Source organism: Peromyscus californicus, unplaced genomic scaffold, assembly GCF_007827085.1.
Source record: "Peromyscus californicus insignis strain IS unplaced genomic scaffold, ASM782708v3 Scaffold_17__1_contigs__length_78620276, whole genome shotgun sequence".
Lineage (NCBI taxonomy): Eukaryota > Metazoa > Chordata > Mammalia > Rodentia > Cricetidae > Peromyscus > Peromyscus californicus.
Genome location: NW_026294469.1, coordinates 21551594 through 21576548, shown reverse-complemented (window position 1 = coordinate 21576548; position 24955 = coordinate 21551594). Strand labels below are relative to the sequence as shown.

The window sequence follows — 24955 nt, the reverse complement described above, 5'->3', positions numbered from 1 at the left end:
GGGCCCAGGGACATTTCTGGAGGCAACCCTACACTGCTTGATGAAGATGAGTCAGGAGCCAGGGAGAGGAAGGGCACAGGCCTTCCAGGCCAAGAGTCATGAAGGCTAGGTGTGTTCTCTTCAGGACTGAGTCTCTGGAGCCTGCTGGGATAGGCTCAGTGCCCACTGCCACCCCTCTTCCAGGGGCCACCATGACACTTCCCTACCAGGTGTTGTTCATGCGGAAACTGTGGCTCAACGTGACCCCCGGGAAGGATGTGAACGCAGACACCATACTCCACTACCACCAGGTACCCATCAGGCGGCCCTCTTGAAGTCACAAGGGCCATTGCCATCCTATCCCAAATCTGTCCTGAGACATGGGAGAGGAAGGGGGCAGGGAGGAACTCTCTTGCCCTAGGCACTTGCAATGAGGTGAGCAGGCCAAGACCCTGAGGGTTCTGGGGACAAGGTCTACAGTGTGAGCTGGGGAGGGAGAGCACGCAGAAGGCTGAACTTGACACACCAGCTTGCAGCTTGGAAGGACAACATCACGTCCACCACAGCACAATGCCAGGGAGCCCTCACTTAGGTCTCTCTGCTGGCCAGAAACTCTCCCCCGAGGTCCTCAGCCTTTGCCCACTCCAGGGTCCTGTCACCTAAGACCCAGTGTGTCTGCCACTCAGGAGCTACCCAAGTACCTTCGAGGGTTCCACAAGTGCTCCCGGGAAGACGTTATCCACCTGGCAGGCCTCATCTATAGAGTCCAGTTTGGCAGTGACAGGTCTCAACTGGCTAGTGTCTCAAAAATCCTGAAGGAACTGGTGCCTCAGAACCTCACGCGACTGATGTCCTCAGAGGAGTGGAAAAAGGTCCTTGACAGGGTCTGACTGGGTTGGGCGGGCTGGTTGGCTTCAGACGTGGGCTGCCTGCACGTGGGCTTTCCCTGCCCTGTCAGGATTTCCAGATAGGTGGGCATTGCTTTGGCCTGAGTCTCAGAGCCCCTGGGTGTCCACGCCCTATATGGAGGGCCCCATCTGGTCAGGGCAGCCGGCCCAGGTCCTCAGTGACCCTCTTTTCCATCAGAGCCTCCTTGTGGAATGTGACAAGCACAAACACAAGACAGTGGCAGAGGCCAAGGTGGACTTCCTGAAGTGGATCTACCGCTGGCCTACCTTTGGGTCTTCCTTCTTTGAGGTGAAGGTAGGCCTTGATCCACACCCAGCCCCTGCTGCCATCCAGGCCCCATTCAGCGGAGTCCTCAGTGCTTACGACAGAGCGTGTGTGTTCTAACTGTAGCCCTAGTGAGCATTTAAAAAGTGGCTACCCAGGAGCTGAGGAGATGTCTCCGTTGACAAAGTGTTGGCCTTGCCAACATAAGGACCTGAGTTTGATCCTCAGGACTCATGTCGAAACACAACAATAACAAAGCTGGCCATGCTGCTGCCTGCTAGTAACCCTAGTGCTGGGGGGACGGAGAAGGGGACCCCCAGGATTCCCTGGCCAGCCGGCCTAGCCTACTCGATGAGCTCCAGGACTGTGAGAGACCATGTCGCAAACATATATACATACAAACACACACACATACAATACATATATACATACATATATACTTACATACAAACAGCCAGTGAGATGGCTCTGTGGGTTAAGGCAATTGTCACCCAAGTCTGATGACCTGAGTTCAATTCCTAGGACCCCACATGGTGGAAAGAGGGAATTGACTCCCACAACTGTCCACTGACCTCCACTCACACATGTGCCAATGCAGACACACGCAAATAAATACATGTTTAAAAAACAATGGCACCCTGAGGAATGACACCCACGATTGACCTCTGACCTCCACACACAGGCACACGTGTGCACAGACCACGCACATGCACACGTATACCCACCCTGTATACACATGAACACACATACGAATAGAAAGTGGTCCCCTGACCCCCTAGGCTTGTCTGCGACCATTGTGCCTTCTCCCTCCGCAGCAAACCTCTGAGCCTTCCTACCCAGACATCCTCCTCATCGCCATCAACAGACATGGGTTGCTACTCATCCACCCCAAGACCAAGGTAGAGCACCAGGGGCTGTGCCCGCAGCACCGCCGTCACCCAGTCTGGGGTGGGATGCCTGCCTTCCTGCCTGCCCCTCCCCTGAAGCCTGGCCTCCTGCCAATGGCCTCTCTGTCCCCAGGAACTGCTGAACACCTACCCTTTCACCAAGATCTCCAGCTGGAGTAGCGGCAGCACGTACTTCCACATGGCCCTGGGCAGCCTGGGCCAGGGCAGCCGGCTGCTGTGCGAGACCTCTCTGGTGAGCACGGGCCCCACCCCCCACCCCTACGCAGCGCCTGGAGATGCTGGTGTGTTCTCATGACCCCTCTCCACCTGGAAGTTACTCACCAAGAGAGAGTGCTTGCCCAGGACCAGGCGAAGCCAGCCAAGGCCTGCGGGGAGGTTAGATGCATCCCCAAGGCTGGCAGCCAGCGGTCACGTCCAAAGACTAAGCTGACTCTGGACCATCCCAGCTCCCTCTGGGGAGAGGGTGGGACTCAGCCCCACCAGAGCAAGCAAAGCCCAGCACGGGGGAGCTTGCGTTCCTCCTCTCCTTCTGTTCCACCACGTTGCCCCAATGCTCTCTCTGCACCCACAGCCTCTGACCCCACCCTGTCCTGTCTAGGGCTACAAGATGGATGACCTGCTGACCTCATACGTCCAGCAGCTCATGAGTGCGGTGAACAAACAGCGAGGCTCCAGGGCCCCCGCCCTGGCCAACCCCTAACAGGTCCCATCTGCCCACAGCCCTCCAGGCCGGGCTTCCATCCCCTTCTCAGCACACCAGATCACCACCCCCACCCCCTCCCCGGGTGTTCACTGCAGAGGCCAAGGAAGGTCTCAAGCCTCCTGGCAGGTGATTGGCAGCCCCCCCCTGAATTCACAATAAAAATTCACCCAACAGGAGGGAGTGTGTGTCTCTGAGGGGAAGGGTGGGTGCCAGGCGGGCAGCCTCCAATCTGGGGGTGGGGGCGGCTCTCTACCCACCAGAGGGTCTAATCCAGATAAAGCAAAGGGTACCGTGACTCTTCCCAAAACCAGATTGTGGGAGCCCATCTAGGCTTCCTAGTGCCTTTACCCAGCAGGACGGCATGAGAGGATGATTTGATCACAGGCCTGAGTACCAGCTGTTTGGAAGGGTCTACACTTGGCTGTACCTGGCTAGGGGGAGGTTCTTTGACATTGTTATAAAAAGCCCTTTGGAATAAAGTTCTGGGCCGACTGATAAGGATCCAGGCCCACTCGAGGCTGGATCCTGTGTTTCTCTCTGTTTCTCTCCCCTCTTTATTTCTACCTAAGTCTCTCATCCCTCACTCCTCAAGAGTCCCTGGGGTAAATAAATGTGGGATCTGGTCCCCTGCCCCAGACGACAACCATACTCTCCAGGCATGACTTCATCTTCTTTTCCTCCTTCTTCCACAACCGCCCCCCCTCCACTCCCTCCACCTCTCTCTCTTCTTTCTTGTTCTCAGCCTGGGGAGAGGGTGTCCCTGGAGACCTTGCTTCCTGGGCCCTCTGCACAGGCTTTTTTTCCTTCCTTGTGGGTCACCAAGGATGCCTGCTGTGCTCCCAGGAAGGCCAGGTGGAAAGCACACGTCAATGTCAGTACACAGGGCTTTGGAGACCTGTCCAACTGACAGGCTCTAAGACACACCACCACCACCACCATACACTGACCAAGTTGGCTGACATGGCCGGCCGCTGCCACCGTGCCTGAGGAGTCCTGGCTGGTTTCGTTTATAAATCCTGGTGGCAGCCAACCTGGGAAACCTGAAACTCTCTGGTTTGCCTGTCTAGGGGAGAGGGGGTCGTCTCTGAGTGTTGATCATCCCCAGCAGGGGCAGCTCTACACCACCTCCTCCATCCCTCCCACAAATCACACAGGCACTCCCAGTGTGCAAATCAGCCTTCATTGTGCAAGTATGTGATGATCCCTTGCAGGTCTGAGCTGGCTTAGGCAATGTGCCCCCTGGAAGTGGGACCCCGGCCTTGGTGGGCAACCCAGAAGCTTTCTGCAAGGTCTCCTCCTGAGTAGTGAAGGAAATGGGCATCTCAGCCCTCCAGCTGGTTCATCCCAGAGGTGGCTGGATTCGCTGATGCAGTGTGAGCACACACGGACATAATGTGGTTGAATAACTGGAGGGCCGCCCCACCCCCACTCCAGAAGCCTCCATGTGCATGGTGCTGGCCCTAGGGCTGGGACAGCTTCCCAGCCAAGCCCAAGGGTCTCTCTGAGACTGAAGCTCTCCCAGGAGAACGGAAAGGACCGGTGTCAGGCTGGGATCTTTGGGCCGAGCAAATGGCAGATAATCCTGACCCCAGTTGGTTCCTGTCCCTGGAGGTTGTGGGTATAGGAGGAAATGCCTATGAGGCTGGGCCAGGTCTCAGCAATAGAAGAAAGTACTACATAGCCCAAGGTAGACTGGGGACAGAAAGGGTGACATCCCAGAGGGAGGGGCCTGGGATGGAGTGGAAGGGGGAGGCAGCCAGCAGGAATTGGGGGAGGAGGGGGAGGGCAAAGGTTCAGCAGGCAGGCGAATGGAGGCCGAGGACCTTCAGACGGAGTTGATGTCCACAGACTTGGGCTGGGCCTTGCGTGAGGTCATGTCAGACAGCTTCTTCAGCCTCTTCTTCAGCTCCAGGGGGAACCTTTCATAGCACCTTTTACACACAGGCTTCATATCGAACTCCACAAACTTGTTCCTGCAGACAGAAAACCCCAGCAGTCTGTGCCCTACCCACCCTGACCCCAGACAGTCGCCAGAGGCAGAGCAAGATTCCCTCCGCTGCCAGTCCTCTGCCCTCTCACCCCAGCCTGCCATAGCCAGCAAACCAGGCCCCGGGGTAAGATGTTAGCCAAAGGGCACTGGGGAAGAGGAGATGAACCTCTAGTCTCCCTTCCCTCATAGAGGCTTCTCTCCAGAACACTCTTTGGCTCTCTGCTGCTCTTGGAAGCTTGAGCCCACCTCACCTCACAGTTCCAGTCACCCCATACCCTTCTAGTCTTCAGGAGAGAGCCAGCCACCAGACAGCTTGCCTTTACATATACTGTTCCCTGAGCCAGAATGTCCTCCACCAAAGCCCAGGGTTCTTGTAAGCGTGTAACTGCGTCCTTCATCGCTCTCTGGGATCCCTGGTCTCCCTCATCTGCCTGGCCTGGCCCTGCCTCGCACACGCCCAGGGCTTGCCTGACGCCGCCGGAAGTTCAGGGAAAACAGGCTGGAAAGTCAGGGCTGCAAAGTGCCCCCCCACCACTACTCACTTCAGAGTGAGCTTCATGCTGCAGGTGGAACAGGAGAAGCAGTTCACGCACCAGGCTTTGCCGAGGGCTGACACCACTGTGGGGCCAGATGTGGGATTAGCAAGCCCCACCCAAGCCAGCTGCAGGCCCAGCTGTGCAAAACCAGAGCCAGATGGACCTGCAGCTGTGGGACAACCTCCCCTCCACCCACCCACCACCACCACCACCATCCCCCCAACCCACGACCCCTCCCACCCACCACCACCCCACCAGCCCCTCCCACCACCAGGAGAAAGCAAGGGAGGAAGGGGTTTGGGAACAGAGGCCTCACCATCACCCTCAATCACGTGACTGCAGTTGTAGCAGACATCCCCAAAGAGCTGTGGACAAAGCAAGCCCTCAGTGCCGCCCACAAGCATAACAACCCCCTGAGTCCTTTCTGAGGACGCCCAGCCCGCTAGAAGCACTCCCCGGGAAGGGCCACAGGTTGAGACATTGCTCCCCAAAGCTCCCATTGCTCCCCATCGATGCATCCTACTGAAGTCCTCCTGCAAGACTGAGGGCCAGGGTGGGACCTCATCCCATCAGCCTCTGGGGCCACAATGGCATTCTATCAAATCAAGACACTATCCAGACAGCTGTTCACATGTCTTACACACGGGCTTCAAGACTCTAAGCCAGGACCCAAGCCTGACTTCTGGTGCACACAGTGGACTCTGGGGTGCCTGCAGCACCCCCACTCATATAAGAGGAAAACCCAGAAGCCCAGAGACCCTAGGAAGCATCTTGCTGTGCTTTTCAGCATGTGAGGACACACTGTCCCTCAGAGCCCATAGCCTTTCCCAGGACCTTCTCCAACAGGGACATGGAGATGTCTGATCACAGCCCTACTCCTGCTCTCTCAAGGTCCTGAGGCCCCTGACAACCCTCCAGCCCTGGGTCCTGAGGCCCCTGACCACCCTCCAGCCCTGGGTCCTGAGGCCCCTGACAACCCTCCAGCCCTGGGTCCTGAGGCCCCCGACAACCCTCCAGCCTTGGGTCCTGAGGCCCCGACCACCGTCCAGCCCTGGGTCCTGAGGCCCCTGACCACCCTCCAGCCCTGGGTCCTGAGGCCCCCGACCACCCTCCAGCCCTGGGTCCTGAGGCCCCGACAACCCTCCAGCCCCGTCTTCTAAGGCCCCCGACCACCCTCCAGCCCTGGGTCCTGAGGCCCCTGACCACCCTCCAGCCCCGGGTCTTTTCAGGATCCATCCCAGGCCGTACCTGGTTATAGTGGGTCTCACAGTAGGCTAGACCCTTCTTCTCGTAGTGCCTGTGCCCCAGGAATGGCTTCTCGCACTTGGCACAGACAAAGTGCTGAAGGAAAGAAGGAATGGCTGAGCAACACCAGAGCTGCCCCAGGGACCCCAGAGGACGGGGGAAGGGGGCGAGGCTCACAGCCGGGCAGAAGAACTGGCACCCATAATGGATGCTGTAGGGACCCACTGACCCTTCTGTTTTTACTTTTCTCAAGGCGAGGTCTCAGGCAGCCCGGGATGTTTTCAAACCCACTGTGTAGTCAAGGGTGACATTGAACTTCTGATGCTCCACCATGCCTGCCTTGACACAGTACTGGGGACTGAACTCGGGTCTTGGTGTACATAATGCAAGTACTCTACCATCTGAGCTACACTGCCAGCCTCCTCCTTGTCCTTGAACATATCACAACGATATCCTAGGTCACCGGGATCCTGCTTGGCAAACAGACCACGTGCCCACATAGGTGGAGCTGCCCTGGTATTGGTAGGTACCTCCTGTGCCACACACACACACACACACACACACACACACACACACACACACACACACACACAAGCCCAGAGAGTCTAAGAACCACCTACTGTCCTTTTGAGTGTGTGAGGACACACCATACCCAAAGACAGGGCAGCACATCCCATAGCCTTTTTCAGTAGGCCCCCTGAGCACTGCTTATGGACATAGAGATGGCCAGGCCACAGGAGGAGCAAGTGTTCTTTCCAAGTTTGTTCGTGCTCAGGGAGGGGGCAAGAGCTGACTCACGAGCCCACCAGCTCTCTGTCTGTGTGGGGTGTGTACCCAACAGGTCCTTTCGTCCACACCCCACAAGTTGCTCTGGGCAGACTGTGCCTAACACCTGACTCTAGGATCTTCCAGATTGCAAAGGGAGGTAAGAGGTAAGGTGAGTGTGGTTGTCTGACCATGGCCTGTGGGCTCTAGTCTCCTAGCTCCCATAGAGGTCCTGTCCAGAACAAGGGACAGGTTGCCCTCAGAGAAACGTGTTCACAGGGGACCGGCCAGGGCATGGCCTGGGATGAGGTTCAGACAGACCGTTAACCGGGCCACTTCTTCACGTGAATCTGTATTCCGCTCACAGGCTTACCTCCACATGCCACTGCTTGCCCAGTGCGTTGACCACCCGGCCCTCAATTGGCCGGCGGCAGGCCCCACAGATGGGGACACCCATCTTGTCATGGCAAGGCAAGCAGTAGAGCTCCCCCTTCAGCTCTCGGGCCTCGGAGGTCAGCTCCTTCCTAGAAGACAGCACAGGGTATCCTCAGGGGCAGCCCTGACCTTCTGCAGGACCACTGCGACCCCTGGTCCCGGGTCCTGTGCCTGAGGCCCCTGCTCTGGCTGAGCCAGCTTGCTCTGATCTCTGGAGACTTCCTGTGTGCACCCCAGACAGGCCCCAGGGCACAGAATCCCCACCCAGGCCTGCAGAAAATGCCTGTGTGCTGTCCAGCTAGTTTCTTGAGAGAAAGGTCTGTTTCTTCTCATCCCAACCCCCCCAAACCAGACTGGGTGTCTGGGGCAAGGACAGAAGGGATACTAGGGGACTGTAGGAGATTGTCAGCTTCTCTCTCTCCTCTTTCTCCCCTCTTTCAACACCAGTACCAACTTTACACACGCCACTCTTTCCTCTATTATATCTCAACCAGAGTCCTGCAGTCCAGGGGAACAGAGAGCCCTGGAGAGAGGGATTTCCTACCTGATCCCACCTTTACCCTGAAAGCTCTCTGCCTCACACACTAAGCGCCCTCTGTGCCAACCTTGTTTGCCTCTGTCCTGGGTGGGAATCCCAGCAGCCCTGCTCTGTGAGAGCCGTGATTGTCTTTGCCACACACAGGGCCAGGACTGGGCACCTACCCACAGTGAGAACAGCTGAAATGGTCCGGGTGGTAGGGATCGTTCTTGAACATGAGGGCCTGTTCATCGATGGCTAGGTGACACCGTTGGCAGATGAATTTGCCCAGGCTCTTGGCCTTCTCCCGGCTGTGGCAAGGCCGGCAGAGGTGCCTGCAGGAGGGAAGAGCCGTGTCCGAGAGGACAATCCTCCCTCTACCGCCTCCCAGAACAGCCATGTCCTGGAAAAGGGAGTCTAGAGCCCTGCTTGCGGCCTCCGTGACATCTGGGTAATTAAAAGTGAATGAGCCCACGTTTGAGCAAGTTTTCCTATCACAAGACACGGAAACGCACAGGTGAGGACTCTGAAAGGGATGCCCTCCCACACTCTGCAAAAGACAGGGGCAGGTAAGATGGCTCAGCAGGGAAAGGCGCTTGCCACCAAACCTAACGACCTGAGTTTGAACCCCAGCACCCATGTGCTGGAAACCACACACATACTCGAGAATGCCTGTGTTTCCTGTCTTTGGGAAGTATGTTTCTTCTCCAAGGTTTCCTGGGCCCAGCACATTGTGTAATACAGAAGAGACACTTAGCTGCCATTTACCGAAATGTTTTACTTTTTCACATGCCTTTTAGTGCAAGCTACAGTGACTGTGAGCCTTAGAATACCACAGTGCATGGCAGGGTGGCCGAATCCATACAGGGTTCCTTCATCCCCTCCTTTGGAGTCTGCCGGATGAAGAAGGGCCCCAGTGCTCACAAGCGCTTTCTGTCCCCAGAGACACAAGTAAAACTGTGTCACATGGCAGCCCCTGAACCCAGCCACTGTCATCACAGTGTCCTTTTTGTGAGGACTTCAGTCATTTCTGATTCTGCTCCTCGCCCTGAGCAACAGCTGTGGTCATAACAGAGAAGGAAATCAACACAGGTTCTGTTTCCTCATCATTGACGGGACAAAGAGTTTAGATTCAGGGTCCCTAGGCAAAGATGCACAAAACCCCCCATCCAATGCTCCTTGATCCTCATTCTCCACTGGTCACTCCAATAGTGTAATCCTGCTGAGACCTGGCCCTCCTTCCCAGGCTCCTAAATCCACAGGGGCAATCCCCCACCTGTCACTAGCCTCCTCAGCCAACTGACCATTAGCTCTTTCAGTGTGTGTGTGTGTGTGTGTGTGTGTGTGTGTGTGTGTGTGTGTGTGTGTGTGTGGTGTATACATATTTGTGTGTATTGTGTACCTGTGCATGCAGATGTATGTGCAGGCATGTGCACATGTGTGCAGGTCAGAGGTCAATCTCAGGCCAATCTTCAATTATTCTCCTTATTTTTTTTTTTTGACACCAGGTTTCTCACTGGACCTGGAGCTCACCAATTAGCCTAAATTAGCCAGTGTGCTCTAGGGATCTGCCTGGCCCCATCTCCCCAGTGCTAGGGCAATAGACGCATGCTCCCATGCCAGGCTTTTAGATGGGCGCCAGGCATCAGACCTCAAGTTCTCATGCTCGCCTAACATAACCGAATGGTTTCCCCAGTTCTCACCATTACCCTGTTTCACTGACTTGTCACAGAGATTGACTCAAGAAGCCCCGAGTCAGGGGGATCCTCTGCTACCTCTGTGTTGTCTGGAGTTATGCCACAGAGCGTTACTCTCTACTTGCCCTTAGTTAGGTCTTGTCTTTGGAGCTTGGCATGGTGCTAGAGGCCCAAGCAATGTGCCTGTTGCTACTTGCTAAACTACCGGGTGTACCTCTGCTGGACCATAGATGCCCATCATTGAGAAGTAGCCGTGGACAAAACTCTGTGACAACAGGCAAGCGGAAGCTGACCCGCCGGGCCAGTGTCCACACACAGGTGAGCCGGGCTCCTCCTACCCCACCCCAGGCAGCAGCTGTGGCCTGTGGCTAGAGCCTTCACTTCTGTGATCCCTGGAACCCATCTTCACCCCGGCGTCTGTGCTCTGACCTCACCCAAGACATTTACACAACAGCCCCGGACACAGGCGCCTGGCCCAGGCACCCACTCTAGCCAGCTCCTCCTCTCTGCCTGTGTCTCTGCCACAATCGTGGCCTTATTCCCCATGGCGCCCTTCTAAATTTGGCGGTCCCTCCTTAGAATCAATACAGCATTCATCCAACACAGAAGAACTATGCTTCAAAGCTGTAGCAAGATATGGTGGCTCTCACGCCACAGATCAAAGGCGGGAGGACAGTGAGTTTGAGCTAGCCTTGTCTACACCGTGAGACACTGTGTCAAAATCACCACGCCCAAGGGCGAGAGAGATAGTTCAGCTGACGAAGGGCTTGGTTTTGCAAGCATAAAGTCCCGAGTTCAAACCCCAGAATCCACACTTCAAAAAATTGGACACGGGCCATTGAGGTGGCTCAGCAGATAAAGGTGCTTGCCACCAAGCCTGATGACCTGAGTTCCACATCTGTAGGCTCCACATGTAGAAGGAGAGACCCAACTCTTATAAGTTGTCCTCTGACTTCTACCACATGCCACGGCACACACACACCCACATAGCTAAATAACCATAGTAAGTTATTTTTTTGTTTTGTTTTGTTTTTCGAGACAGGGTTTGTCTGTGTAGCTTTGCGCCTTTCCTGGAACTCACCTTGTAGACCAGGCTGGCCTCGAACTCACAAAGATCCGCCTGCCTCTGCCTCCCGAGTGCTGGGATTAAAGGCGTGCGCCACCACCGCCCGGCTGGTAAGTTATTTTTAAAAGCTGGGCATTGCCAAGCATTGGTAGTGCATGCCTTTAATCCCAGCACTAGGGAGACAGAGGCAGGCAGATCTCTGTGAGTTCAAGGTCAGTCTGATCTACAAAGTGAGTTCCAATCGAGCCAACGCTACCCAGAGAAACCCTGTTGAGAAAAGAAAAACAAAACAACAACAACAACAAAAACGTGGATAGCATCTAAGGATTCGCCTCAGAAAAATGAACTTAGTATGTGAGTCCAAGAATGCTCTGCTCAAGGCAGCCAATTCCGTGTCTAGCCAGTGTGAGTGAGCACCCAGGTCCTCTGCAAGGGCAGCAAGCGCTCTTAACTACTGAGCTGTCTTCCCAGCCTATATATTTTTCTTACTAGTTTCAAAATTATTTTGATTTTTTACTCATATATGTTTGTGAGTGTATGTCATGTGTACGCATGCCCATGGAAGACAGAAGAAGTATTGGAGCCCTTGGAGCCAGAGTTATAAGCAGTTGTAAACCCCAAACGTAGGTGCTAGAAACAAAACCCAGATCCTCTGGAAGAGCAGCAAGTGCTCTTAACTACTGAGCCATCTCTCCAGCCCTTCACCTTGTTTTCAGTGACATGGGCTCCCCCTGGCTTAGAACTTGCCAATCTGACTACCATAGCTGGCGAAAGAGCCCCGACAACCTCCCTGTCTCCACCTCCCCAGTGCTAAGATGCTTTAGAGATTCATGAAGTCACCACCGAGACACTCAGCTGGGTTTCCTGCTTTATGTACACACATGTATGAGCGCGCGCGCGCGCGCGCGCGCGCGCACACACACACACACACACACACACACACACACACACACACACCCCTAAGGATTCTCATGTCCTTTAATCCCAGCACTCAGGAAGCAGAGGCAGGCGATCTCTGTGAGTTTGAGGCCAGCCTGGTCTACAGAGTGAGTTCCAGGACAGCCAGGGCTACACAGAAAAACCTTGTCTTGAAAAACCCCACCAAAAGAATTCTCATATCAAAATGCCTCAGGCCAACAGAAAGGACCAAATACACGTAAAGTCTTACTTCTGCAGTGACATGTGCTAGGGTGGAGAGCCAGGCTTTGCCACTTGCTAGAGTTTACCACAGGGTGAATGACCTCACTTCTCTGAACTCTGGCTTCCTCAACTGTCAAATGGGGCAAAATTCCCAGCTGCACAGTGCTGTGTGAAAAGACAGACTGACGAAAGATACCCTTGGGCAGGGGGTCCTCTCCAGAAGTTAGGCACACATAATTGTAAATGTTTCGCTTGTTTGTTTTTGAGACAGGATCTCATGTAACTCAGGCTGGCTTCAAACTCAGTAGGTAGCTGAAGATGACCATGAACCTCTCATCTTCCTGCCTCGGCTTCTCAAGTGCAGGGAACACAGGTGTGAGCCACCACACAGTTTCTGCAGCCTTGAGGATGGAACCCAGGGTTTTGCCTTCACACTTGACAAGCACTGAGTGCTGACTGAGCTATATGCCCAACCGTAATTTCAAACACTTCAACTGAAGTGTCTTTTGAAACTAAGAATTCGGATTAAGCTGTGTTGTATGGCTACCCCGTTAGTGATATCAGCCTTGATGAACTTCGATGAGTCACAGGCAACGCCCAATGCATCCCAGCTTTGAGCCACCCCAGAAGGAGCAAGCCTTGGTCAGGGAGACACTGAGGCCCTCCTGCTGACCGTGCGCTGCTGAGAAGCCCTCCCAGGCAAAATCCAGGCCTGCTGGGCTGAGCTGCATCCCTACAGCATAAACAGCACCCCCTTTATAAGGCGCCTGCAGCTGTGCAGGGTTCCACATAAAGGCCATGATTTATTCCACACATCCAAACGGGACCTAATTATACAGGACAGGACACAAGGACCCTACAGCAAGTGTCTGAAAGAATCCCCTCTCATCTGGCCCAAGACTCCTCAGCTCCAACCCTGGCATGCATAACAACACCCCCCCCACCCCCACCCCCACCAGTAAGCTTGGGATCCTGGCCCGTTGCCATGGTAGCTGACCCCTCCCTACCCCCCTACTAGTAGAAAACCATACCCTTCTGAAATGTCCTGTTGTGTCTGTCAATTCCAGCCCAAGACCCCCACTCGGCCCAGCCCTTGCCCACTCCCAGGCTCCCAGGACAGTCACACACTTGGCCTCTGTGGTGCTCTGTGGCCTGGCTGGGGGATGGGGGTATGCACAATCTGAGGACACACTGGAATATTCAGTACGTGCTCCGTGGAAGCAGACCCAGCTGGAAAAGCAGCCTACCCCACAAAGGACCCCTCAGGAATGAAGCCGCTTTTCAGGTTCCGAGGCGCTGTGGGCTCTCTTGCTCTCCTTAAATAGTCAGGCCTCCCTCCTACGGCTACAAGGAGTCCACCTGGAGCACCACCCACGGCCGGCTCACCGCTCGCCTGCCTCCCGTCCTTGCCCTCCTGGGTCATCTGCAAGAGGTAAGGGGCAGGGGTGGGCAGGAAGGGGCAGGGAGCCTCGGGGAGACTGGGCGGAGGTGACGGTGGAGACACCCTGCAGTCACACAGGGCCCTGAGTTGTTCAACCATTTCCGTGATCCTGAAATTCTTACTTTTTAGAATTATTATGATGTTTTAAAGTCATGGCTTAGGCTGGTCTTGAACTCTCTATATAACGGAGGATGACCCTGACCTCTTGCCCGGCTTCCAAGTGTTGGGATTACACACTCGCTGCCACACCCAGTTTATGTGCTAGGAGTCAAACCCAGGGCCTCCTGCGTACCGGGCAAGCATTCAACCAGCTAAGCTACATCCCCAACCCAAATGCTTACTGTTTGAGCAAGGAGTTATGCATTTTCATTTGACTCTGAGCCCCCAAAGTTAGGTAGCCAGTCCTGGCAAAGTCCCCACAAAAGCCAATGGGCAGCTCCAGTGTTGGTAATGTGACAAACCACACTCCCAGCTCTGGCCACGGGGTCACCTAGGCTCCCAGAGGTGAAACTGGATCCTGGAAGATGCAGGACTCCCTCATACCCCAGCCTGGGCTGTGGAACACCTCGGCTTGGAAGGGACTCCCTGCTGGTCTGAGGTCCTGCAAAGGTTTCCTAAACCCAGCTCTCACCCAGAAAAACTGGTCAAAATGGAGTTGACCAGCTAAGTGTGGAAAACTCCAGAGATCCTGGGCTTCTCAGGTGCCGTGACAGAAAGCATGTCCCAGTGCAGCCCCGATGCAGCCCTGCTAGCAAGTGCGGGAGGAGCCAGACGGTGGGACAAAAAGTTGTGACATATTGCTCCTTGCAGACCAGGCCAGCAGGTCAGGGAGGTCCTGGGACTCAGAGTGATGGGTGCCAAGTACCTGGCTCTTAGCAACAGACCCTACTTACTCACCCATGGGGAGTGGGGCTTAAGGGACCCCTTCCACAATGCTACCCCTGCCTTGGGGTGGGGTTAGAAAAGGAAATAAGGACTCTCCCTGTCCTCAGAAGCCCAGACAATCAAACTGGATTCCCCCTCCCTCCAGTACTAACTCATCCACCCTCTAAGCTGAAGGATAGGCACAGTGAAGAAAGGAACTTCCCGGTTCTGGGTCTTCCAGAAATTGCCCCAGGCCCTCCTACTCACAGGGAAAACCAAGCCTCAGTTGGATTTGGACTGAGATTGAGGTTCAAAATGCCTGAGGCTCAGTCAGCTCCAAAGGATGCAGAAAATCCCCCAGACACAGGAGTTCCCCTTGGCAGCTCAGCAGCTCTGAGAAGCTTAAAATAGCTCCGTTCCTCTCAAGTTAGTGACAGGAGACAATGAAGGCATCAGAGGTCCTGCCTCTGACCCTGGGGTGCATCCTGGGATCCCACAACTGGTTCTGTATGCCCTCCAGCTCTGTTCCGCTGTTCTGCTTTTAGCCACACCATGAATGGCCTGGAGACAGCCCCACCGAGTCTGACTGACAACTCCTCCCTAGCTTACTCTGAGCAATGTGGACAGGAGACCCCACTAGAGAACATGCTCTTCGCTTGCTTCTACCTTCTGGATTTCATCCTAGCCTTTGTGGGCAATTCTCTGGCCCTGTGGCTTTTCATATGGGACCACAAGTCAGGCACCCCGGCCAACGTGTTCCTGATGCACCTGGCTGTGGCCGACTTGTCCTGTGTACTGGTCCTGCCTACCCGGCTGGTTTATCACTTCTCCGGGAATCACTGGCCATTTGGGGAAATCCCATGCCGGCTCACCGGCTTCCTCTTCTACCTCAATATGTATGCCAGCATCTACTTCCTCACCTGCATCAGCGCCGACCGGTTCCTGGCCATCGTGCACCCAGTCAAGTCCCTCAAGCTCCGAAGACCTCTATATGCCCACCTGGCCTGTGCCTTCCTGTGGGTGGTGGTGGCTGTGGCTATGGCCCCACTTCTAGTGAGCCCCCAGACGGTGCAGACCAACCACACAGTTGTCTGCCTGCAGCTGTACCGGGAGAAGGCCTCCCATCACGCCCTGGCCTCCCTGGCTGTGGCTTTTACCTTCCCTTTCATCACCACGGTCACCTGCTACCTGCTGATCATCCGCAGCCTGCGCCAGGGCCCCCGCATAGAGAAGCACCTCAAGAACAAAGCTGTCCGCATGATCGCTATGGTTCTGGCCATCTTCCTCATCTGCTTTGTGCCCTACCACATCCACCGCTCAGTCTACGTGCTTCACTACCGCGGCGGCGGCGGCGGCGGCGGCGGCGGGATGTCCTGCTCTGCTCAGCGCGCCCTGGCCCTAGGGAACCGCATCACCTCGTGTCTCACCAGCCTCAACGGGGCCCTGGACCCTGTCATGTACTTCTTCGTGGCTGAGAAGTTCCGCCACGCCTTGTGCAACTTGCTCTGCAGCAAACGGCTGGCAGGCCCACCTCCCAGCTTTGAAGGAAAAACCAACGAGAGCTCCCTGAGTGCCCGATCCGAGCTGTGAGCCTTGAACTGTGTGAGCCTTGAGCTGTGAGCCTTGAGCAAGGAGGTCCTGTCACCAGGCCAGCTGTAGACTGTTGTAGGAGGACCGGCTCTCCACTGGGGCACACGCTCGAGACCAGAGCCAGCTAAAGAAGTCTATGCTCCCTCGCCACTTCCTGAGCAAATAAACTAACATGTCAGCAGCTCTTGCCCTGCTCCAAGGTCTTAACGGCAAGGCCATCCAGTCTGAGCAACTCCACCAAGAGGTGGGGACTGACTACAGGATGCCCTGCCCACCCTTCCACAGGGACTGGGTTGGCCTGCCTTATTTACAGCTCCCAGACACTCAGTGACTTCACTGGTACTAAATAGGAAAGGGAGCCACAGGGACATTTCTGGAACAATGGAGATCTTTCTTCCCCACGAAACTTCCAGCTTCCTTCATACTGCAGAGGCCCACAGCAACAAAGCCCGACAGAATAACCCAGAAAGCAAGCTGCCCAGGACCCCGAAAAGGAAGCAGCACAAATCTCAATGGGACTAGAGGGGCATCTAATATTTCCTTTGAAGTGCCTGGTATATCGCGTATCCCTACAGAGTCCTTGCCTGCCTTGGGAGGTGATCTCGTTCCGAGCTTGGGGGACACAGACTCTCTAATAGCCACACATGAGCACATTTCAGCCTGACTGCAAGTGAGTCCAGCAAACACAGCTCTGGACTCCCCTGCTGTAACCCTGTTCCCACATCTGCCTCCAGCCTGACAACGTCTGGAGTTTCTCAGTAGAAGGTGGCCTGGTCAGGCATATGGCATAGATGGACAGCCATTAGAGCCCGCTGCAGGCAGGGAGTCAGGTGTGTGAGCCTGTCTCCAGCTCACTCAAACCCTGCCTGGCTTTGAACTGTTGAACTTGTCAGCATGTGTTGACCATGCTAATGTATCCTTTTTGTAATTGTTTGTACTACTCTTAAACATAATCAAGCCTTAAGGTAAAGGAAATTATTATGCTAATTCAACATGACACATGATGTCTTCCCCTGAAATTCTCTTCCCTTCCACCCAAGAATGACCAAGTAAGGCAATGTCTCCCTTATTGTGGTTTTGGTGGCCCAGGGGCATGTCTGCCCCAGGCAGACCTGAAGCCATACATCATGGAGTTTCAAGTGCCATTCTAGGCCCGAAGGGCTCTCAAACTTAACCCTCCAGCCACACCCTGCCCATCAACAGAGAAACCCTCTATTCTTCTATTACATTTTGTCTTCCAAAGCATGGGGTAGCGGCCTGTGCAGGGCTCATCTCAGAAAGAGCACAGCCCGGACTGGTGCCCCGATGCTCCGCGTTGCTTCTCACCAGTACAGGTCTGTCCACCCTCATGGTCCCTCACCAAGACAGCCTGCTGAATACAAGACCATGGCACCCTTACAGATGCCAGGACCAGTATGAGGTCATGTGCCCCTCCAGCAGCATAGCAAAGGGACAAGATCACTGTAGGCGGAGACAGAGGGGCTTTGACAGAGAACCAAGTACCCAGAAAGGAAGCACAGTCTCGTGGGAAGCTGGAGGGTCTCTGGAAGGCAGCAATGCCTTTTCTGGCACAGGGGTTGCAGAAGCAGACTTGGGTCAGAGAAGGAGAAACTTGCAGCTCTATTTGGGACCTGTTGTGTTGAAATCTCAAACAGAGATGCCACACAGGCAGGGGAATTGAGCCAAGGAGACATCTGGAGGAGACCCCTGGATTGTCCAGATGTGCTGTTGAGAGACCCAAGACTTCATCTTCAAGGGTAGGTATGGACCCAGGCCCAAAGAACACCTCTGTGCAGAGAGAGGCTGGAGGAAGCTAGCACAGAACAGAGGTCTCACTGGGAGGGGAGGCGGTTTAGGCAGGAGGGCCCTGCTGTGAGACCACTGGAGGTCAAGGAGAGGACCTGGTGATACCCAGGCTTGACCTGAGGTATAGAGAAGGTCAGCCGCTATGCTCTGAAGGACTTCGGGGCACAAAGGTGTTGCTGGGAGCTCCCCCAAAACTTCCCCATGCAAGTGGGAGATGAGGTCATGGCTGCAGGGGAGGTGTAGAACCCACAGCGAGGGAGGCAGGGGTGAGAAAAAAAGAATACGGCTGAATTTAGAGTTAACTGGGCAACCTGGTTAAGAACCTTCTGTCCGACATCCTCCAGCCCTCCACCCTGTGCATACAGGGAGGAAGGCAGACAGCTGGGGTCAGCATGGTGTGGGAGCAGCAGGTGGGGTGTCAGGGGTAATAGTGATTTGTTAACTTAAAACTCCTCATCCATCCGTAGCCACTTAAGACCCTCATGCCTGCTGTCCCCAAAGGAGCCCCCTGCTCAGAGGAAGCCCCGTCTGTCCTCACTCTTCTACCCCATCTTTATCCATGCCTTGGGGACTGTGTTCTCCATCTAGTAGGGGTAAGAACGAGGTCCACAGCCAGGTCCGCACAGGACGCTGCAGAGCCTGGAAGGCGCCTGGTACTTCGCAAGAGACCCTCCTCTCTGCCCACAACTGCAGCTGCCTCACCTGCCTGCATTCTTCACAAAGCCCAGGTCAGCCAGCTCCACGTCACACAGCTCACAGCGGAAGCAGCCTGGATGCCAGTTGGTGTTCATGGCCTTGATCACGCGTCCAATAACAAACTCACCTAGAAGAGGAGAGACCTCAGCTGTCAGTCAGGGGACGCCTCACCCTTCGGCACCTCCCAAGTCCTGTGTAGGCTCCTCCCAGTTTAGCCTTGTCCAAGCACCCCTCCTTTAGGGACCTGAAGAGCAATGCTCACTCAGAGAGATAGAATGAGGTGGTAAGTAAAAGTCCCCAGGTTAAGTAGTGTGCCAGTACTGCCTGTTTCCTACTTGCCCCCCTCCCCACTTCCCAGGTGGCGTCACCAGCTCTTACCACAGAATCCGCAGCATGGAGCAAACAGCATTTGGAAGTCATGTTCGCAGTACTTCCGGCCCTCGAACTGCAAATGGGGCCACAGACAAAAGACAAGCAAGTCATTCATCATCTCCACAGTCCTTTGCTCCTAATACATAATGAGGGAATGGGGTCCAGAGAAGCGAGCCTTCTCAAGCTAGCTGGAGCAGGGACCGGCCCAGGCAGTTTAGCAGAGTGCAAAGTGAGTGTTTCACAGAGATGCTGCGGGTCGGGTCCGAGGCTGCTCTTGGGGATTCTGCTGCCTGTTGAGGACCCGAGGATCCTGACTATAGGCCAAGTTGAGGTGGGAGTTGGGGCTGGGGCAGACCAGGTCAAATCTGAGTCACATGTGCCACTTTGTCCTCCATGTCTGACCAGGTCAGTGTCCCCGGAGGCTATAGAAGGCCCATAGCAGGAAGAGGGAAGAAAGAGAACACAGGAAGGGCCTGAGGAATTTGGGTGACAAAGAAAAGCGCCCCAGTGCTGCGGTCAGAGGCTGTCATGAATTGTCTCCAAGCGTGACCAAAGCTTGCCTCAGCCTTCCTCTCCCTTAACAATTTACTTTCTTTAAAAAAAATGGCTGATGATGTAGCTCAGTTTGTAGAGGGCTTGCATACCATGCAGGAAGCCCTTGCTTCTGTTCACAGGACTGCATGAACAAGGTGTGGGGATGCCTGTCTGTAATCCCAGCACTTGAAAGATGCAAGTCGGAGGGACCAGAAGTTCAAAGTCATCCTGGAAAGCTCCCTTCTCCTAAAACTATACATGCAGCTCTCCCAGGGAGCCAGAGAAACTGCAGAGGCTTGAAGTCCCTCAGCAGCAATATCTCCCGAACACCCACTGTGTGCATTGCTTGGTTCTGGTCTAATGCCCCCCGCCCCCCCCCCCCCCCCCCCCCCCCCCCCCCCCCCCCGCAGAGCTCTTCCCAATGCTCTGCTGCCTCTACAGCCGGCCAGCATCTCTCAGGAGCCTGGAAAGCAAAAGGAGATCCTCATCTGACATGACCCACATCAGTCAACCCACGATGCAGTCAGCCCCTCCAAGAGAGCACAGCTCCCTCTGAGCTCTGGTCCCCCCTCCACTCTAGCCCAGTGGAGTGCTGTCAGTGTTTTAACCAACTCTGGGGGGGAGGCAACAGAGGCCCTGACTCTGGGTCTGCCAGATGCTGTGGTGTGAATCTCACTGCCAGGCTGGTACCATGGCAATTTTTATTACCACACAGACAGAAATAATCTCAGACACATAAATGCCGTGAAAGTCTAACGAAATAATGGGAAGTAGGACATTTTAAGTATTTGTTATCTTCATTTTTTAATAAAGTACTATATCCCTGTACACCGATATATTTTACTATGTGTGTGTTTATGTATATGTAGGTGCACCCCACCCATGCTTTTGGGAACAGGGTCTCTCACCAGCCTATGATAGGCTCAGCAAATAAGCTAGACTGACTGACTGGCCTGTGAGCCTCAGGCCCCCACCTGTCTCTCTACTTTCCCAGTGTGGGACTCCAGCACAAGCTAGAGTGCCCCGTTTTTTTACATTGGTTCAGGGGATTCAACTCAAGAGCTCACAATGTGAGTCGAGAACTCTGATGACCAAGGCATTTCCTCGGCCACCCCGTGCATGAGTTTCTTTTTAACAGCAGCCATGTTTAGAAAGGACTTAACTACTTGCTCTTGTGAGCTGGCGTGGGCAATTCAGAGCCCTTTACTTTTATCTGAACTATCTCCATATTCAATGACCCCACTCCTGGTCTCACCTGGTACCCCAGCTTCTCTCCCAGCTGACTCCCAGGCTCTGTATGGCACAATGCCCGGAGCCTCTCTTTGCCTTCCACTTTGTTTTTGAGACAGTCCCATTACATAGCTTCCCACGATCTGGTGTTACAGGCGCATGTCACATGCCTTGAATCAGAGAGGTCTTCTTCACGTGTTGGGCAATGGTGTGACTCCTCTGTTCCAAACCCCGGTGACTCCAATCTCTTACAGAAAAGAAGCTCAAGACCCCAAAGGAGAGCCACTAAGATAGAAAGATTGAGTCTCTGTCTACTGCCTGCCACTCTCCGGCTCATCCCCAGACTTCCACTTCTACCACACCAGCCTCTTCCCAAATTTCCCACACACTTCCACTTCAGTACATATGCTGTGCCTTCTGCCAAGATCTTCTCCTGCCGAGGAGTGTGTGTGTGTGTGTGTGTGTGTGTGTGTGTGTGTGTGTGTGTGTGTGTGTCCCTTCTCTTCCGGCCTCATCAAACATCACCTGGTTACCCAACTCCAACCACAAGAATCCTTATTTCTAAAGCACCCTCCAGATAATGGAATCACCCAGCCATTGCATTTACTATCTGACCCAATGGGGAACAAGCACCATGGTGGGGTTCTTCCTACTCAGGGACCCGCCCGGAACCTGTCCAGGGGAGTCTGACTCCAGAAGTTCCCGGGTGAGGGATGGGCCAACACCATGCATGACACACAGCTCTGCTACCTCAGAGCTTGGCCCGGTCACAGAGCAGCCATGGACTCCTCAAGAACAGGTGTCTACCTGGAGCCTCCTCACCTCGTAGAAGAGCCCCTCAGGGAACGGCCGGAAGCACTGTGCACACACGAAGCAGTGCTCATGGTACAGCTCCCCATTGCTGTTGACAATGCGCTCTGTGGGTGCAAACCGGGCCTGGCAGCGCTGGCACATGGCATCGGCCAAGCATTCAGACATGTTGCTAGAGGGGACAGAAGGAGAAGAAGGTCAGCACTGGGCAGCAGACTTGCAGGGTTTGCCCAGGGACATGTCCCTGCTTCAAGCATTCAGGTGGATCCAACCTTTAACGGCGACAAACACAGCACAAAGTTGTAAACGTCCTTAAAACATGAAATTTTGTACCTACATGTGTATGGGGGAGGAGACCTGCAGGGCTGCAGGCCAGAGGGCGATCTCAGCTGTTGTTCCTCAGGCACCATCCACACTTTTTTTTTTTTTTTTTTTGTGGCAGTATCACTCACTGACATGGGACTCACCAGGTAGGCTAGGCCGGCTGATTAGCAGGCACCAAGGATACACCTGGCTCTCTCTGTGCCTCCCCACTGTGCTGGGATAGAAGCCCATGTCTTCACACCTGGCTCTTCCACCATGACCTCCCCACCGTGATGCCTGACATATCTAAAGCTGGATCTGGGAGAAAGCAGAGGCCTTTCTCTGCTCAGTCAGTGAAGTGTTTGCCACACAAGCCTGAAGACCTGAGTTCCAGATCCAGAGTCCACACACACACACACACACACAAACACACAAAGCCAAGCATACTGACACCCACTTAGAGTCCCAGTGCCAGGGAAGCAGAGACAAGCACTTCTCTGCATTTCACTGGCCTGCCAAGCTAGCCTACCTGGGTGAGAGCCAGGGAAATGTGAGACATTCTCTCTCTCTCTCTCTCTCTCTCTCTCTCTCTCTCTCTCTCTCTCACACACACACACACACACACACACACACACACACACACACACACACATACACACACACACACACACACACATACACACACACACACACACACACACACACACACACACACACACACACAAAGGTGAAGATCTGGGGAGACAGCGCAGTGGGTAAAGCCACTTGCCACATGGCTACGCAACTCTGAGGACCCGAGTTAGAATCCCTGGAATCCATGTAAAAGACAAGACAGTATGTCAAGTGTCTGCAGTCCTCGAGTTCCTATCGGGAGGTGGGAGACAGGGACAGGAGAATTCCCAGGAGCTTGCAGGCCAGCTAAGCTGGTGTGCCCAACGTGGAAGGTGAGGACCAATACCAAGGTTAAGGGTGTAATAGCACATCTGCACACAGTCCAGGGCTAAGCAGATCTCAAACGGCATAAAGAGAACTGTCATTGTACTGTAGCTCTGGGTGCTTTTCAGAGCTCCCCAACTGGTGTTCGGGGAAGGCCTGTGGCCTCCTGTACTCCCTGCCAGAGGGCAGAGGGTCGGAGATGGATGGACATTCCATGCCCTCCTTCACACAGTCAGCCCTACAGCAGAGAGCAGCCTGTCCAGCTATCCTCTGAGGAGACAGCCAGGCCCCACCCTCAGAGCACAGAACTTCACATTTCTAAGAACCAAACCCAGAGCTGAGCATGCGTACCACCCTGCTCCCTTTCCTCAACCTTCACCCCCAGCGCTCCAAACGTTCATACTCTGGACAGATGACACACGCTAAATTATCACAAGACATCCCTAAGCTTATAGGGCAGTCTGGGATGAGACGGGGGATGCCCTCTGCTCCAAAGACACTGAAGCACAGCGGTGGAGGCCTGCTGAGGATCACCTGGGACTAGACTCGTACCTCTTCCTGTCCCCTTATCTCCCAGGGCGTCACACAGGCCTGGCCATCCGAAACAGTTTCTTCCTCCTCTCCAATCCCTGCACATGAGTGAGGGGGCCTGGGAAGAAGGATGATGGGACTTCTTTAAAAAGTTCTTCTTGAACTTGGCATAGTGGCACACCCCGTTTAATCCCAGCACTTGAGGGGAGCAGAGGCATGTGGATCTCTGAGTTTAGGTCAAATTGGTCTATACAACGAGTTTCAGGCTATCCAGGGTTATGTAGTGAGACCCTGTCTAAAGCAAAGGGTTTTTTTCTTTTCTTTTTTTCCATTTGTTTATTTATGGTGTGTGTGTGTGTGTGTGTGTTCCTGTACCTTGTCACCATGTATGAGGCTCAGAGGACATCTGGCAGGAGTTGGTTCTCTCCTTCCACCATGTGGGACCCAGGGACTGAACTCTGGTCATCGGGTTTGGCAAATGTCTTAGCCAGATCTTAAACCTGATCTTCCTGTCTCTACCTTCTGAGTGCTGGGAATCAACCCAGGGCTTCATGTATGCTAGGAAAGTACTCTACCAACTACATCCCTAGCCCATGTATCAAAGTCCTGCGAACTTTAGTAGCCTCGTCTGTAAAATGAGTCCAACATCGACCGTCTATAAAAGACAGTACCTGGAGAATCTGTGTTTCGCACAAGCTACTTCCTGCCTCCGCCACTGGGTCTTTGCTGAGTGTCTGCACTATTTCAGGCACGAGCCAGGTTCGGGGTAAAGAGAGGCTCCCTGTGCAGCAGGCACAGTCTAAGCTCCAGTGGAAGCTTCCTCTCACCAGCCGCGGCCAGCTCTGGAATGATTTGGCCTGTCTCCCTGGCCACATCAGCATCAGAGGTCACCGGGCTGCACACAATAAACAGGGTTTGACACAGAGACGGCCCTAGTCCTCATCATGTGAACACTGGAAAATTAACACGCTGCCTTGGACAGCTGTACACGGGATGCATTTTCACCATCACAAACATATTCCAGGAGCTGAGGATATGGCTCAGTTGGCAGAGTGCTTGCCTTGTGTGCAAGAAAGTCGTGAACTGGATCCTTAGGTCTACGTAATACTGGGTACGGTGGCTCACCCCTGTAATCCCAGAACCGAGGAAGTGGAGGCAGGAGGATCAAGGTCATCATCGGCGACATAGCAAGTTGGGGACCTACCTGAACTACGTGAGACCCTGTCCGAAAAGGAAAAAGAAGAAAAGCAGAAGGGAGAAGAGAGCGGAGAAGTGGGAAAGGCCAAGGGGGCGTGTTCCTATCCGAATCTCCAAATCCATCCAAAACCTGTCAGAGGTAACACCTTTTTAGAAGCCTTTGTCATGCCCCTTTGGTCCAGCGGCTCGGTTTCCTTTTATCAAGAACAGTTCAAGCATGTCACACCTGTCACAACAGAGAACTGGCATGAAGTACGAACCAGAAGTTCAAAGAAAGCCAAAAGCAGGCGTTGCATAAACATGTGTATGCACATTCCTGGGATCTTGCTGGAGCTTAAGTGTCTTTACAGAGCCCACATCCCTCCTTGTGCCTTGGTCATATTGTTCATTATCTCCACCCTGAGGTCACTCTCAGTCCCCTGGTCACCTGTACCCCGGCCCCACAGTTCATACCAGACACAACCAAAGTTGACCTGAGAGGACTCCATTCC

At 54.3% G+C, this 24955-nt stretch overlaps 3 protein-coding genes across 9 annotated transcripts in view; 2 read left to right on the top strand and 1 right to left on the bottom strand.

Annotated features, from left to right (window-relative positions):
• Nucleotides 1-3229, top strand: part of Myo7b (myosin VIIB) — a 74693-nt gene extending 71464 nt beyond the window's left edge. Inside the window, exons 41-46 of the mRNA XM_052741769.1 lie at nucleotides 184-290; nucleotides 666-851; nucleotides 1066-1182; nucleotides 1968-2051; nucleotides 2173-2292; nucleotides 2659-3229. Coding sequence (XP_052597729.1) covers nucleotides 184-290; nucleotides 666-851; nucleotides 1066-1182; nucleotides 1968-2051; nucleotides 2173-2292; nucleotides 2659-2760 — 716 coding nt within the window. The 3' untranslated portion in view covers nucleotides 2761-3229. The remainder of the gene's footprint in view (nucleotides 1-183; nucleotides 291-665; nucleotides 852-1065; nucleotides 1183-1967; nucleotides 2052-2172; nucleotides 2293-2658) is intronic.
• Nucleotides 3230-3921: 692 nt separating this feature from the next.
• The window catches only part of Lims2 (LIM zinc finger domain containing 2), a 37223-nt gene continuing 16189 nt past the window's right edge, over nucleotides 3922-24955 (bottom strand). For 4 of the 6 annotated variants that reach the window (XM_052741778.1, XM_052741772.1, XM_052741773.1 and 1 more), the window contains 9 exons: nucleotides 21510-21669; nucleotides 18930-18996; nucleotides 18558-18678; nucleotides 8437-8586; nucleotides 7673-7823; nucleotides 6538-6630; nucleotides 5606-5654; nucleotides 5296-5371; nucleotides 3922-4736 (listed from right to left, as the gene is read on the bottom strand). In XM_052741778.1, coding sequence (XP_052597738.1) covers nucleotides 4589-4736; nucleotides 5296-5371; nucleotides 5606-5654; nucleotides 6538-6630; nucleotides 7673-7823; nucleotides 8437-8586; nucleotides 18558-18678; nucleotides 18930-18996; nucleotides 21510-21665 — 1011 coding nt within the window. In that variant the 5' untranslated portion in view covers nucleotides 21666-21669 and the 3' untranslated portion in view covers nucleotides 3922-4588. Of the gene's footprint in view, nucleotides 4737-5295; nucleotides 5372-5605; nucleotides 5655-6537; nucleotides 6631-7672; nucleotides 7824-8436; nucleotides 8587-14726; nucleotides 14974-18557; nucleotides 18679-18929; nucleotides 18997-21509; nucleotides 21670-23288; nucleotides 24949-24955 lie in introns of those variants that run through there. The other 2 variants (XM_052741776.1, XM_052741777.1) reach the window with 2 other exon arrangements.
• Gpr17 (G protein-coupled receptor 17) lies at nucleotides 13261-17036 on the top strand. Of its 2 annotated transcripts, none has more exons than XM_052741771.1 (2): nucleotides 13261-13586; nucleotides 14980-17036. In XM_052741771.1, exon 2 carries the CDS (start codon nucleotides 15012-15014, stop codon nucleotides 16047-16049), a length of 1038 nt encoding a protein of 345 aa, XP_052597731.1. In that variant the 5' UTR covers nucleotides 13261-13586; nucleotides 14980-15011; the 3' UTR covers nucleotides 16050-17036. The 2 variants fall into 2 exon arrangements, with proteins under 2 accessions (XP_052597731.1, XP_052597730.1); XM_052741770.1 differs by having other exon boundaries at nucleotides 13264-13586; nucleotides 15005-17036.